Source organism: Hydra viridissima, unplaced genomic scaffold (assembly GCF_058129835.1).
Source record: "Hydra viridissima isolate aposymbiotic clone 2 unplaced genomic scaffold, HvirCarnegie_v1 scaffold_3, whole genome shotgun sequence".
Lineage (NCBI taxonomy): Eukaryota > Metazoa > Cnidaria > Hydrozoa > Anthoathecata > Hydridae > Hydra > Hydra viridissima.
This window is the reverse complement of record NW_028324302.1, coordinates 7,454,111-7,470,565: the sequence shown is the minus strand read 5'-3', so window position 1 is coordinate 7,470,565 and position 16,455 is coordinate 7,454,111. Positions and strand designations below refer to the sequence as shown.

Genomic DNA, 16,455 nt, shown 5'->3' with positions numbered 1-16,455 from the left:
GGCAACTTACCCCGGGTCGGGGTAAGTTGGCACATATATTTTTCTTTTTTGGAAGCCCTTTTTGGGTCACCAATTTTTTCTTATTTTTTTTTATTTTTGACACTTGAACATGCTTGTCAAATTCATATTCTTTTGAACTGCAGTTTGATATCCTCAAAAAAGTTCACCCAGAACTCCACAGAGCTCAAAAACTAAAACTGTAGCCAACTAGCCCCGGTCTCCCGTATTATTTATATCAAAGATTTTTTCAAATATTAAAAGAACTAAATTTGATTTTAAAAAACGGTTTTCTTATTTGTGTTCTGAGATAAACTCCGTGCAAGAACTTTACAAAATCAATTTTTTGATTTTTTTGAGAATTCTGAGTTATGTCTGAATTGACATTACTCAAAATTATGAATGAGTTATCAAAAAAATCAAAATTTTGATTTTTTTTGATAACTCATTCATAATTTTGAAAGAATTTTGTACTGAATAGTAATTCTCTGAATAAATTTGTGACTTATACTATATTACGACACTTGCATTTTACATTTGAATTGGTAAGTGACTTGATACAAAATCAAACTATCTTACAGCTGTTAAGATAGTTTGATTTTGTATCAAGTCACTTACCGATTACAAGGCCTTTGAAATTTTTAAACCATATTAATTAGAAATGTTATACAGCTAATAACTCATATATAGGGTGGTGCAAAATTTTCTACCTACTCGTGTCTTGAAATAAAAACTCAAAAGATTTTTTCTGAAGCAATCAAATTTAATCTGCTTTCATGATCATATTAAACAAAGTCTTGAGTATCTTAATAACCTGTATGATAACCATTTTTCGCTAAGCAGTCCAAATTTCTACCACAAAAACTTTCACACAAGCTTTGGATATATTGAGCAGGTATGTTCTCCCATTCGTTTTTAATCCTGGAAATTAGCTGGTCCTTTGTCCGAACTCTAGGTTCTTTATATACCTTATCCTTTAAATAAGACCAGCAATTTTCCAGAGGATTTAGGTTTCCTTGCCAATCTGTCCAAACATTTGTGAGGTTCTCATTAATCTATGTCATTGCAGTCTTTGATGTATTTGTGCCATCTTGCATCAAAATCGCATTTTAGTCACAGGGAATAACTTTTTATCATTCATAGCTTCTTTATAAACTGGTAAAATACTTTTAATATAATAATCACTGTTTACAGACACGTTTTCGTTAACAAATGAAGCTGAGTTTTTTTATTGTGTAGAAGCTTTTGCGCCAACCTTTAGCTAATAACTAATTTTCTGAAAAAAAGTTACGAGGGGTGTCCAATAATTTTTTAGGATAATAATGAAAAACAATTATTTTGGCATGAAATAACTTGTTGATCCTAAAGGCTTGTATTATATTTAGAAATGGTTGTTTTACCTTTCAGAAGTCAATCAACAAACTTCTTTTGTAATCCCAAAATATCTATTGCCATCAATTAGCAGGTGGATGGGACAATCTTTGCCTACTTTGGTACAATTTAGTTGTTAAACGACGCTTGAAATGCATTTTTTTTTGCTTTAAACAATCCAAAAAAGCTTTAGAAACATGTAATCGAACAAGTTTTTTGATCAATTGATAGAAAATGCGGCAGCCATCTTGCGCAAAGCTTTTTCATATTTAGTTCTTCATGAAAATAAAACCCACCTGGTCTTTTGAGATGCCCAGAGCTTCAGTTATTTTACATACTTTCAATTATTGACCATCTAGCAACATATCAAACATTTCTAATGCAATAACGTCCAGGGTGTGGATTATCTTCAAGGCTTGTACAACCACGTTTAAGTTCAGCAACCCAGTTGTATACTACTGCAAGAGAAGTTGAAGAGTCCTTATGTACTTCATTCGTGAATTTTTTTTTACCTTTACACCTTTTAAAAATAAGAAATCAATCACTGTGCAATAATTTGTTTTGTTCATAGTTTAAAAAAAAAAAAAAACAATGAAACGCCGACACCAACTAACTTGTAAACAAAAGTAAACACATCTAAATGAAAGTTGGACATGTGTTCGTAAAAATGTTTTTCCAACTCAAAAAAAAAAAGAAAAAAATAGAAATGGCAGATTGATTAACTCTATTAAGGCATCATTTTAGAAAACTATCGGAAAGCCAAAGTAGTATAGTGTATTTTATATTATAGAGCAAACATTGTGTTTAACGCAAAACACGGAACAATTGTGTTTAACACAATGCCTCACAATGTGTGTGAGTTCGTGATTGTAGTTGTGGACAAAATGATAGTTGTGTGATCAAAATTAACGAATACATTTCTTTTCTTTTTTTTAATAATTAATGAATTATAAAGATGTGAAAAGATAAACTAATTAGTAGAAAGTTAAAAGATTTTGCTACCATTTATAATAATTATTTAACTGTAAAAAAAGAGGTTAGATGTAACAGTAAAATTGAGTTTTTTAAGTTATGTTGCGAATTAGTAAAGCAGTAATCAAAAATTGATACTTAATTGCATGTCTTCGATTTTTTACTACACTTTTGCACCTGTTCGTCATGAAGTTAATTAGATTTTGATAAAATGTTCTAAAGAAATATTGTTTCAAGTTTCAAGACAACATTCCATAATTCTTGCTGATTTTTTGTTTTTTTTCAATATTCTGACTCTTAAATTTGTCCTAATGTGTAGGTCAATCCATAACTTCATTCCTTTTCTCCACGAACCAATTTTTCATTCTGCAGCTGTTATGTTTTGGGTCGTTGTTCGGCATATAATCCCATTTTAGCGCCACATCTTCAACTGCATAAGACAACATGATACTTTGTAATATTTTGAGATAAATATTTTGATCCATAATCCCATCAATCTTAAAGATAGAACACACGCCAAAATAAGAAAAGCTAGCCCGATTATTTATTTTTGGCACACCATATTTAACAGTCTTTATTGTGTACTATTTTAATGTAAAGATATGCTGTTTAATATCCTGCGTCCACTTGACCCAAATAAAACTTTTATCAGAGCAACAAATTATTACGCCAAATTAAAACAGGTAAATCTTCATGTGTTTTTACAAAATGGATTTTTGCGACCAAGTGCCTTTTTTTTTTCAAAAGGGGAACTTTTCTTGGGCTTTTAGCGACTAATATAGTTTTACCCCTCATCCTCTGCGTACTCTTTGTACTTTTTCTTTTCTCGGCTCCTTGTTTCACAAAACATTTTTCCATTTGAAAGCATTTTTGATCATCATAAGATAATACCGTGATGTCTCTGGAATTTTCCTCTTCTTGTTTTAATCTTAATTTTTAATTTTTTTTCTAAAATTTTTAATTTTTGATGATATAATAAAGATATTCATCTGTTCCAGTAAACATCGCTTAAATGGTCACCGTGGGTTGTACTTTCTCATCAAGAGTCAAACGATGTGAAAAGAGAGACTGTTGCAAGTCCTTGACTGATATGCTAAAAACGAAATTGTATCTTCTAGGTGTAAAATAAAATGGGTTTTTTTAATCGAAGCATCTACAGCTAACTTTCCTTCAAATTAAGATTTTAGATATAGGGGAAAGGTGCCTATGATGGCATGGCCCCAATGATGACATACTGGTCATATTTCCAAAAATATTAGTTTTGTTTCATAAGTTATTAGACCAACATGTGTATATAAGTAAATCATTATTTCTGGTAAAAATTCGTCCCTCAGACATAAATAATGCTTTTGTAATTAACAAACATAAATTTTCGCATATGGTGTTGTAGTTTTAATGCTCACATATATTTAGGATTACGATTTTATTATACATCATACAGAAGCAAAATTTTCATGCATTTCATCTGCAGGCTTTGTACATTTATTAGAATACTTCTTTTAAAGCTATGTGTAGAATAAGGTAGACGCAGTTTGTTTTAATAAATATGGTGACTCTTTCCTATGATGGCATACCGAGGAGTTGCCATCATAGGAAAGTCTGCAAAATGAATTTAAAAAAATGCCTCAAATAAATTTTAATGCGCATAAAAAGGTGATCAGGCAAAGAACAAAGGTGAAATACAAGAGTTTGAGAAACCAATACATTTGGAAATGAGATCTCCCCCATCAGAAGCTTCCTTATGCATTGGATCTTCTGTTTCAACGAAAGGATAAGATCTAGTATACAAAAGTTGTGTCCGGTGCCTTTAGCAACCCCTAAAATCGAATTTAAAAGGGGACGAAAACGTGGGAAAACTGGACCTCTGAATACCACACCGGATATTCAAGAATTAAAAGATAAGGCAAAAGAAAAAGATAACAAAGAAAAGGAAAAATTTGTTAGAAAAACAAAAAGAAAGACAACTGTTGAAGAAAAATACTGTAGTGATGAGATTAAAGGAAGTAGTAATAAAATGAATTTCGAATCTGATACAGCATTATTGTATTGTTATGAACTTTATTCGCTGTCTTGCTCTAAAGAACCATGGACTTGTTGTCAAAAATGCAGATCTTGGTGTCATTGTTTATGTGCAGGTAAAAAGAGAAGTAGAAAAAAATTTATAAGTGAACTATGCTTATAGACCAAATATTTATTTTTAATTCTTTTTTTTTTAAAGTTGTGTTTCCATTTATAAAAAACAAAAAAAATTCTTGTTTGTGTAAATTCTTTAAAGTGTGCCATCATAGGAGCAGTTAGTTGCCTATGATGGCATACTTGTATTTTTTTTTTTAATGGTATAAACTTGTAAAAAAGCCAAATAGTAAAATTTCTGAGGTTCATTATTATTCTGCATGCTAGAAGGAATACACTCATGTCAAAATTTTTTTTTTAAGTTTTCAGGTAATGACTCAGAGCAACGTTAAAGTTAAGTATGCCATCATAGGCACTTTTCCCCTAAATATAAATAGTAGATAGACAAGCTAAAAAACTGGGTTGAGTTGCTAAAGACCAATTTTTACCAGTTAGTTACACAACATTTTGTTATCATTAAAATGTAACTCCATTTTCAGTAAATATAGTTTCCCCATCCTGTATCCTCCATAAAACTCACCAGGTTTTTACCGTATAAATATTTTGATGTGCAAACCTACCATGGTTGCTGCAAGGGTAAGGAAATAATTACAGTCATTTCAGGAATTCTTGAGCTTGTTGAGTTTCTTATTATTTTTAACAAGAAATACGTTTGTTCAATCAACGCAACAATTTGGTGGTGAAGAATTTTTAGGCTAAATGTTATGTGGTAAGGCAAAAATTTTAAAAAATAAGTATATTGAATATTTATGTAGCGAGTAATTAAAATCGAATTTTTCACTTATGGGCCTCTGTAAAAATTAGCTAGACCCCACCAAAAATTAATCAACCTATTGAAGCCATAATTATCCTCTGTCGCCCTTTGGTCATGAATGTTAGCTTCGCCACTGTTTCCAGAAGTAGTTGGAGTTTAGGCCTGAAATTTTAAATATGCTCCTAATTCATTTACTAACAGAAGTGATAATTGTATGAAAAAATAATTGGTTTACATAAATAAATACACTAAATTATACATTTGTATGACTTGGTTGCTTTTGAAAAAGCTGAACTACGAAATTAGGTTATTATTTTATTTTTTTTTTTTGGTTTTGTTTCTTCCCGTATTTCTCGCGTTTCGCGAGTTAAGTTATAAGATTAGAAATTTTTTAAATTCTGTTCTTCGATTATTGACATTGAGCATAGAACGTTTTTAATGTAAAGTTTTTTCATTATTTATATCAAAGTAGAATCGCATATAGGAGTAGGAAAATCCCATTGGAATGGGAGCCTAATTTAATTCTAATGGGAATGTCAAAGAAATAATTTATTGCATTCCCAATAGCTGATTCCAATATGATGCATTTAACTTTAAATTTAACTTAACATTTAATGTGGGAATTGGAATCGGAACACTGATATAGGAACGGGAAGAAACGAGACAAAAAATTTAATTTCCATGCTACTCTAATATCAGAATATTGCTTTGTATTTTTGAATGATAAGCGTTTTGCGTAATATTGCTAAATACGAATTTTATTAAAATAACCTTTATATAACGTCGAATCACGGATTTAAAATGTTAAGCCTATCTTGTTATCGGGAAAAAATTATCAGATAAAAGTTCATTGTTTAAGACAAACTCTCTCTCTCCCATTATGTCTTTTTTTATGTGGCAAGAAAAATGAGTGCTCCGTTTATTTACATCGGTTATTTAAGTGTGTAAACGTTACTCTGTATATATCTTACCATTAACAGCTGTTTTAATTATGGCAAGTCCTCTTATATGAGTGTGATTTATTTATTCTTAGAAAAATAGATTTTCCTAATTATAAATTAATTCTTTTTAGAAAAAATACTTATCGTTATTAGGATTTTGTTGTTGTTAGTGCTGTTATTATTGGTACTACTACTAGAACAAAATGGTAGTTCTATGTTCAACTCCTATGTGGTTAAATTTATGATAATTATTAGAATAACCATTTACATAAAAATACCGATTATTATCTTTATGATGATCAAACATTTTTATGATTATCATTAGAATAAACCTGTATATTATTATCATAATGTAGAAAACACGAATAAAATACAGGGTGTTTGATAAGTAACGGACAATTTCATTTGTCTGTAAACTAATTAGTGAATGAGAATATTTCTAGAATGTTCTTTTTTTAAACATATATAAGGAAGGAATATCATGTTTTAAATTGTTATTTTTGAGAGTACAGTCAATATTTCTATGGAAGACAGAATTTTCATTATTAAATGCTATTATGGAAGTGCAACAGTAGCATTATGAAAGTTCAAACAAGCACGTGGTTTAATAAAAGACCTATTCACCATACATAGCATCAAAAGATTAGTTGATAAATTCAAAGAAACAGGCAGTGTTCTTGACCAGCAGAAATCAGGTCACCCATCTTTAGAAGAAGAACAAAAACAGTTGTGACAGAATCACTGCATCATATTTTGGAGACAGGTTGCTGCTGCACTCAAAAGATTTCAGATGATACTAAAATTCCTAAAACATCCATTCATTATATCCTCCACAAAAAGCTTCAAATGCTTCCTTACAAGTTCACCATGCTACAGAACTTAAAAGCAATAAAATTACCATTTTGACTCCATTTTGCTAATTGGCTGCTTGGAACTTTTGGACTCTATTGTGGACAGATGAATGCCACCTCTATATCAATGGCAAAATATATATATATATGTATAAATATATATATATATATATATATATATATATATATATATATATATATATATATATATATATATATATATATATATATATATATATATATACATACATACATACATACATACATACAAAGAACTGCATTATATGGTCTAAACAAATTCCAAATGCTTCTAACTAAAAGAGAGATCAACGAAATGAGTAAAGCTAGAATATTTTTAGAAATTTTATCTTAAATCAAAAAATTAAGTTAATTTTTTTTTTTTTTTTTTTTTGAATCCTGTAAACTAAATTTTTCACATGAATATCAAGAAAGTGGTAAGTTTTCTCACTGGTATAAAAATTGCATTTTTTTTAAAAATTTTTCTGTGAATTTTAATTTTTATGCTTTTAAAGTAAATTTGCAAAATCATTTAGGAAATAATCATTAGATTTATAAGATTTTTTAAAACATTATGGAAGGTTTCACAAGAAAATTGATTGTAAAAATAATCAATGGTCATGGGTTGAAAAATAAAGAAACATTTCAAACAAGTGATCCCTACTGTTTAGTTGAAGTTGGTACACAAAAGCAGAAGACAAAGCATGTGAGTAGCAACTTAAATCCAGATTGGGGTGATGAGTTTGTCTTTGACTTACCTAACGATAGTGTTAATGTGCTCTCATTATCTGTATGGGATAAAAACACATTAAAGAAAGATGTTTTCATGGGTTATACTTTTGTTACATTTGATGACTGTAAATCAATGGTGGAGACTGTTAAGGTAATTTAACTTCTATTTTAAACTAGAAAAATACTGAAATTCTCTTGCAAAAGCACCAATAAGTTTACATATGTTTATTGTATACATACATATATATCAAGTTATTAGACAATTTTGCATGTTGGAGTTAAATATTGTTTAGAGTGTCAACATGATGGGTGGTTTAACTGGCCAAATAACATTGTCACTCACTCCAGAGTTTGAAACTAGTGTTTCAAAGATTGAGCGTCTTGATAAGCAAATTGAAGAAAAAAACAATGTTGATCAAAGTAGTAAGAAAGAAATTGAAAACTTAACTAAGCAAATCAGTGAAATTTCATCTGCTAATGCTGAACTTAATAACCAAGTTGCAGTATTATTGGCAAAATGCAAAGAGTTTGAAAAGGTTGATTGAAAAAATTGCTTTGTTTTATTTTGTGAATGTTTCACAGTTCTGAAGTTCCTTTTTCTACTTTGTTCTTTTCTTTTTAATGTAATCTTCTGTTCTTGATATAGTATCTTGTTTTCTTTTGACAGTTATTCAAACATTTCCTTCTCTTTAGCATGATGCACCATCTAGTGAGGTCGAAACTCTAAGAATCCAATGTCAATCTCTCAGAGACCAATCCACAAAGCAAACTTCAGAAAATATTCAGCTCAACACAACAATAACAGAATTGAAAGGAAAAATATATAACTTTACAAAAGTGTTTGAAGAGTTACTTATAGAGAATCAAAAGTTAATAAGAATTAGAGATGGATTAAGTAGTTTATACCATTAGTAAATTGTATACCATTACTTAATAAGTCTGTATTTCAAAAATGGAAATAAAAATTGTAGGTAAATCATGTAATGATTAGTTGTTAATTTTTTTCTCTACTTAAAGAATCTTTTACCTTTGTTCAGTCTACTTAAAGTTTTCATTTAAAATTTATCAGCTGATAACATCTGTTACTTTAAACATCAGCAATTCCCTTAATGCCATCAATACTAAAAACTTTTATTAATAAGAAATTTTTTTTAAAGATTTTAAAAAGGGTTTTGACTACATCAAATGAAGGTAAATTTTTTATATTGACCCTGGGGCCATGGCCTACTATATTACACGGCCGTATATGTTACATTTTAGAGGCCGATTCTAAGAGGCCTATTTGCGCAAAAAAAGTAAATGACACAACTACAAGTGATAAAGTGTAAAATTGCAAGTGTAAAATATTAAACTTGCATAAGATTATTGGTTTAAAAAGGATATATATATATATATATATATATATATATATATATATATATATATATATATATATATATATATATATATATATATATATATATATATAGCTATTTTAGAAAGTTAATAAAAGTTTAAAAAGTTAAATCATATCATGGTTAACAAGTGTGTTGCATATGGTTGTAAAACTGGATACATCAGTTCTTTGGAAGATAAAAAAGTTGCTTCTTTTCATTTTCCTTTAAAAAATGAAGAGTTACTAAATTATTGGGTTCATTTTGTAAACCGTAGTGATTGGATGCCTTCACCTAACTCTGTTTTGTGTGAAAAGCATTTTAATGAAAAGTACATTATCCGTGGTGTAAAATGCAAGTTAAATTGGAATTTGGATCCTATTCCTGAAATTTTTTCAAGTGAGTGCTTAAAACGTCCTTCCACACTACCATCACCTATTGCTATGAGAAGACCACCTAAAACTCGGATTTATCAAGAAGATGAACTTAGTTCTTTTTCTAAAAATGATAAAATTACTGACTGGAACATGTTAAATAGTAAACATTCACCAGAAGGCTTTGAATTTAAAAAACATCTCAATTGTATAATTTATTATAGTTTAGTATTTGATCCAATTACACATTTTCCTTTAATTCTTGAATCAATAAAAATTGACAATTGTTTATGTGTAGCTTTACAATATAAAGGAAATAATGTTCCACTTCCTCCATGGTTAACTAAAGGTCATAATGCCAAATTAACTTGTTTGAGTATGTTAGAGAATCTTGCTTCATACATAAAAATCATTGCTTCTTCTAATAGAAATATGCTTCTTGATGAAATAAATAGTCGAATATACTATAAATCCAAGGGTCAACCACAGTATTCTGCCAATATGATTAGACATGCTTTATTATTAAGATATACATCTAAACAAGCATATAAAATGTTACTTGAATTTTTTCCGTTACCTTCAATTTCTTTATTGAATAAAATAAAACAAGGTGGAGTTGATGCAATAAAGGGTGCTAAAATACTGCTTGAGAAAGGTTCAATACATGAAGATATAATACTAATTGTAGATGAATTTTATCTTCAGAAACAAGCACAATATTGTAGTGGTGTTTATGTGGGTGCAAATGACGAGGGTACTCTGTACAAAGGAGTTGTTGCATTTATGATAGTTAGTTTTAAAAAATCTATTCCTTTTATTATAAAAGCAATACCTGAAGTTACTATAAGTGGTAAATGGCTTTCAGATCAAATATCAGATTCTATTAGTTCTCTTTCTCTATCTGGTTTTAAAATTCGAGGAATTGTTACTGACAATCATCAAGCAAATGTAACTGCATTTAGTTTACTTCATTCTAAATTTGGTAACCAATCAAGTTTGTTTATTCATCATCCTGATAGTCCGAATAATAAAATATACTTATTTTATGATAGTGTTCACTTAGTTAAAAATATCAGAAATAATTTATTACACTGTAAAAAATTTGTCTTTCCATCGTTCACATACAATATAAAGGATGATTCTTATAGTTGTCCAGCTGGTTATATTACTTGGGGAGATTTTCATCATCTACATTCTAAAGATGAGCAACTTCAGGGTAATTTAAGAAAAGCTCCAAAAATCACATATCAAAGTCTTCACCCTGGTAACAGAAAGCAAAATGTTTCTCTTGCACTGTCCATTTTTGATGAAACAACAATTGCAAGTTTTAAAAGTTATTTTCCAGAACGAAAAGACATTTCTGGTTTTCTTACTATTTTTCAAAAATGGTGGACTATTTCAAATTCTAAACAACAATTTAGTCCAAATAAACTTGGTAATGCAATTGTTTGTGATGATGGTAAAACAACTTTTTTTAGGCAACTTGCTAATTGGATTGAACTTTGGCAGAAATCTCCATATTTTACACTATCAAAACAAACATCATCTGCTCTTATCACAACTCTGCGTTCCCAAGCTTTACTTATAGATGAGCTTATTGAAGAAGGATATTCGTATGTGCTCACTTCACGACTTCAAAGTGACCCAATAGAGCGTAGATTTTCACAATATAGACAGATGAGTGGGGGGAGATTTCTAGTAAGCTTAGTAGAAGTTCAACATTCAGAAGTTATTTTAGCATGTCGGTCTTTAATTAAGGAGAATGTAAATTTTTGGAAAGAGGATCTAAAGAAAGACCATAATAACCCTAATAATAAAGAATTACTGGAAATATTAGATTTAAACTCAAATGAGATATCTGAATCAACTCTCTTACCTGATACAGAAGAGGTTGCAACAACAATTGCTGGTTATATAGCTAAGAAATTGATAAAAAGAAGCAAATGCAGTTATTGCAAATCTATGCTAGCTACAGATACAAACAATATAGTTATTTGTCCATATCTACAATTACTTTCAAGAGGTGGTCTTACTGTACCTTCACTTTCACTCAAAGATTTTACATGTGGATGTTTTGCAGTCTTAGATAAACTTTCAAATTTAATAACTAAACAAGGGGCTAATGTCAAAGAAGTATCAACCTTTGTTTTATCAAAATACTTCCCAACAATTACTTTTACTTGTGATTTACACAAAGAATGGGGTTTTAACTTTGCTTCTAAAATTATAATTAATATCTTTTTTAACAATAAGCAGAACCTTATCAATGCCACTGTAAGAAAAGATGCTGTTAAAAGTTTTAAAAGTAGACAGAGACAAAAGTAAAGTTAAAAAAACAAACAAATATTATAAATAGATAAAACATAGAAATGGATAAAATATATAAAAGAACATAAACCTTAACCTGTGATTTCTTTATAAATTCCCAATGTTGTTGTCAATTTAAATGTATTATTAACAGATATAAAAATGTATATTAGACACAAATATATATAATATACATAGATATATATGTTTATATATACATAAATCGCTGGTATGAAAACACAAAATGCCAGTTTTCTGTGAATACTTTTTATTTGTACTCGTAATATTACATTTATTTCGCATGAGATATGTTTTTTCTCTGTAATTGCGCAGCCATCTTATTTATAAATAGGCCTCTTAGAATCGGCCTCTAAAATGTAACATATACGGCCGTGTAATATAGTAGGCCATGCTGGGGCTACCGAAAACACGAAGAGGGTAGTTTTCCATTTGCTACCCCTCCCAAATAATTTTTTTTTTAAATAAGTTTTTCTTTTTTTTTTTTGTTTTTTACATATGGCAAAGGCATAATTAGGTTTTTGCACATGGCATTTTGCATATTTACAAAAGTTATGTAAACTTGTCAATTTATAAAAATAACTCATAAAAATTAGTCTTTTGAAAAAAAAAAGCTTAAAAAAGAGATTTCTTTTCATCATCAGCATGAGGCCAAGGACATAATCCCCATTAGCTCGTTTTTAGTTATAGTATTAGAAAACTTTTTTTTTTTTCCCGCCTCAATATTTCTTTAGAAATAGCTTTTTAATATTTCAAATTAAGGTAGTAAGTACGATTGTATTTTAGACTTTAATACCTCAATTTTGACCCTCAGTATGCGAAGGCAATAAATAATAAAGTAGTAAACCTGAATTATTTTATTAAAAATTATCATTTGTAAATTTTTTATTCTCACTAAATTTAGAAAACTTACTTGTTAAGTGAGAGGGGTGTAGTAGGGTGACCCTAGAGCATTTAGATCGTGATTTTAGACAAAAGACAGGGATTTCGATTTATTCGAAGTCAAAGATCACAAATTGGGTTTTTTCACAATTATTCTTTGAGGTAACTAACAGTTAACCTTAGTTTAGTAAAACCTCAGAGTAATAATTTTACTCTGAGGCTTTACTAAGCTAAGGTTAACTGGGCGCTACTCCACTTTCTCCCCCCCTAATTTTATGATTGATTCTGATAGAGAATTTTATGCTGATTAAGAATCGTATAAAAACATGGGTCTCAAAATCAACGGAAAGTGCTCTAATCTGATGTTGAAAGTACAAAAATATACCACAAATCGCTAATATTCGCCATCTTGAATTCACTAACTTTACGGTTGATATTGTTTTTAACCGCAAAACATTGCCAGCCTGGTTTTTACTATAAGGAATTTTTTCTGGTTTAATATAGATAGCGATTCCAGTTGAAGCAAATTGACGCGATAAGAGTAAATGCCATTGAATTTCATTACCTGGTAAGAGAAAAAAAATGCGGTCAATACACCTGATTATGAAACTTAACGCACCGGTTCTTTGTTCTTTTATTCGAAATCTTTTATTTAAAAAATAAAAACCAGGCTGTTGATACTTTGAAAGGATAACTTTTAAACAAAAAAAAATCACTTTTCAAGATGGCGAATATTAGCGATTTGTGGTATATTTTTGTACTTTCGACATCAGATTAGAGCACTTTCCGTTGATTTTGAGACCCATGTTTTTATACGATTCTTAATCAGCATAAAATTCTCTATCAGAATCAATCATAAAATTAGGGGGGGGGAGAAAGTGGAGTAGCGCCGGTTAACTGTTTTTACTAAAAACTTGAAAATAATAACATTTAAAAATTATTGTAGTTGCTTAATCTGTTTCTCGGTTGAAAATACAATATTATGTCACGTGAAGGTTCTTAGAAGGTCCGGGAATATTTAGAAACTATAAAAAAAGTAACGCTTTTTGTAGCAGCGCAGAGTTAAAACTATATTCTTTAGAAGAGTGGTTATAACAAAAACAAGTTGACCATTTTTAAAAGAGCTAAATCTTAATAGCATGATTGTTTTAAAAGGTGTAACCGCTAACATAGTTGTCTTGTTCCTGTTGAGTGAGAAACTTGAGATTTGTGATGATTATATTTGCAATTATTGCTTTCTCATACTAGTCAGTCATTTGAAATTGTTATAAGTATAACAGCAGTTGTGTCCTGTGTGGGTAGGGGTGTGCTTGTGTGTACCGTTTACTGCCGTTAACGGTAACTAATTTAAGTGTTTAAGAGAATTTTCATGTTTTGAAAATGCGTTCTAGCTGAAAAACGGACCTTATTCTGAAGGGTACTTAATTCAGCAAAAGTTCAACCATACAAAAAAGACTTATGCAGAGTGGCTTTAAAGTAAAAACAATAAATAATTTATTCCCATTTAAGATAGTGAATGTTCTTGTTAATTATAAATCACATTAGTGACAAATAACGTCCAAAAAAAATCACGGTGTTTTATCGTATCATGTGCTATAAAACTTAACAAACATTAAAGGAGATGATAAATTTCCAAAGCCTCTCCTCACAAACTCTGTAAATTGGAAATAAGTAGTAATCTAAGATTAATAACAAACGTTTAAACTTTTTACAATAAGATTATTAATTTAAGTGAGTGAAAAGCAAACCACCTTATTGATTGAAACAGAGTTTCTCAATAAAAGCATTGAGTTTGTTTTGATTCATATTTAGAGAACTATATGATTCTGAATATCTTACATTGTTGTTAACGAAACACAGTGTTTTAAAAGTTAATAAAAAATTTCGCTGAAGCTTTAGGCAATTAACTTTTCAGTATCACTCACAACAACATCATTATCAAACTGAAAATGGAAGTCAAAACTTTGATCAGAAGTTTTCTTTTCATTCTTTTCAGCTTCCTTCACATCAACATTAACTGAATCATTGAGTGGTGTTTGGCTCAAAAGCAGCACCTAAAGTATACAACAGACAATTCAACAAACCATTTAGCTACCCTTCCCCTCCCTCCTTTAAAAAAAAAAAAAAAAAAAAAAAAAAAATTATAAACAAAAAAATGTTTTTAAAAGTGTTTACTTTTGTCATTCTTCTTCTTCTTATACACATGTAGCAACATACACTGAAAGTGATTAAAGTCAACGAAGAAACTAAGTATAGAGCAATCTTTGATCTGAAACTTAAGCAACGGTACCAGCAGCAGAATTTATGCCATAAAAGATGTTCATGATGCTTTTCATGATTATGCTTTTCGTGATGATGATGATGAGATGAGTTTTTATCATGCTGACTTGAGTTGCAGTAGAGATGCAGACACTGTTCATGACATTTGTGCCAATGATGGGAAAAAAAGGAACTGTGCATCTGAATAATAATATAAAGTAAACAGAAAATGTTAACAGATGTTTGTCAACAAAAGGCTGTTAGCAAACTATTAGTATACCTCAGATTCATCATATTTGAACCCATGTTCAGGATACTTTGGCTCTCCAACATCTATTATAACAATTTGATTTTTGTTAATACATATTTAATACATATATAAATAATTATGTTTATATGTTAAACTAGTTCAAACTTGTGCTTTTATATAAAGACAAATTAAATTTAGTTAATAGCACTTGTATTTAAAATTAAATCCAGATAATATACCATAAAATCTATGCATATCATTCTGCTTTGGTATCTGATGGATGTTTGAGTCCATTAGAGATACTTGTTCTGTAGGTTTCTTAATCATGTTTTCCCATCCCACACGATGTACAATAAGCTGCTCAACCTTAAAGTCTTCAATTGATAAAAATTCCTCTTCCACGAATAAGCTTATCTTTCCATCAATACCAACTCTTTCTAATACCAAAATACGCAAATGGACAGGAGCCAACCTTGGCTCACTTTCAATACCATTTTGAAGTTCAACTAAAAAACAATTAAAATTTTGTGCATTTATGCATTTTTTTTTTTTTTAATTATTATACCAATAGCCATTTACCAGAAAAAATATTTACTTAGCTAAGAGCATGATAGCTTGAATTAATACTAATGCTAAAGAGCATAAAATAAAAAATTGGTTTTTAATTAAAAGTACTTACCAATAGATAGCTTCATATGTACTGCATTTACAATATCATGTTGCATTTCATTTCCGTTTAAGTGAACTTTTCCATCAATAACATGGATCCTTAATTGAACCTAAATATAAAAAAAAACATAATATGCATAATAAACTGCTGATTTCTATAAGGAATTAAATTTGAAGAAAAAAGTAATTCTAGAATGATAGAAAAAGAAAGAACCTTTAGACTGATTTAAAAAAAAAATTTCTGTTTAACTTTAAAAATCATTTTCAAAAACAAACAAATATTTTGATGAAAACTACCTACAGCGTAACACTGCTTTAAAATTTAGACAGGAAAACATACCGTAACATCGATATCACTTTTTATACCATTTTCCCCTATCTTAGCTAACTTTACTGAAACAAATTCGTTTTCATTATCATTAGCATCTGGAAGAACCAAATCTACATTCAACTCAGATCCCAACGCCAATGAAGTGACAAATAATAATCCAAATGTTATGCCTAACATCTCCGTTTCACAAGTTTTTCGTTTTCTGTTTAAACATTAAGTTTGG

At 29.5% G+C, this 16,455-nt stretch overlaps 2 protein-coding genes across 2 annotated transcripts; one reads left to right on the top strand and one right to left on the bottom strand.

Moving 5' to 3' along the window:
• The first annotated feature begins 7,537 nt into the window (after positions 1-7,537).
• LOC145180639 (uncharacterized) lies at positions 7,538-8,753 on the top strand. The gene is made up of 3 exons (XM_080055560.2): positions 7,538-7,920; positions 8,063-8,305; positions 8,463-8,753. The coding sequence occupies exons 1-3, from the start codon at positions 7,612-7,614 to the stop codon at positions 8,679-8,681; spliced, it is 771 nt and encodes a 256-aa protein (XP_079911686.2). The 5' UTR covers positions 7,538-7,611; the 3' UTR covers positions 8,682-8,753.
• Positions 8,754-14,216: 5,463 nt separating this feature from the next.
• On the bottom strand, positions 14,217-16,455 carry LOC149890810 (uncharacterized). Its single transcript, XM_090081922.1, has 6 exons — positions 16,242-16,455; positions 15,912-16,011; positions 15,472-15,738; positions 15,263-15,315; positions 14,899-15,183; positions 14,217-14,777 (listed from the first exon to the last, which is right to left on the bottom strand). The coding sequence occupies exons 1-6, from the start codon at positions 16,407-16,409 to the stop codon at positions 14,619-14,621; spliced, it is 1,032 nt and encodes a 343-aa protein (XP_089938048.1). The 5' UTR covers positions 16,410-16,455; the 3' UTR covers positions 14,217-14,618.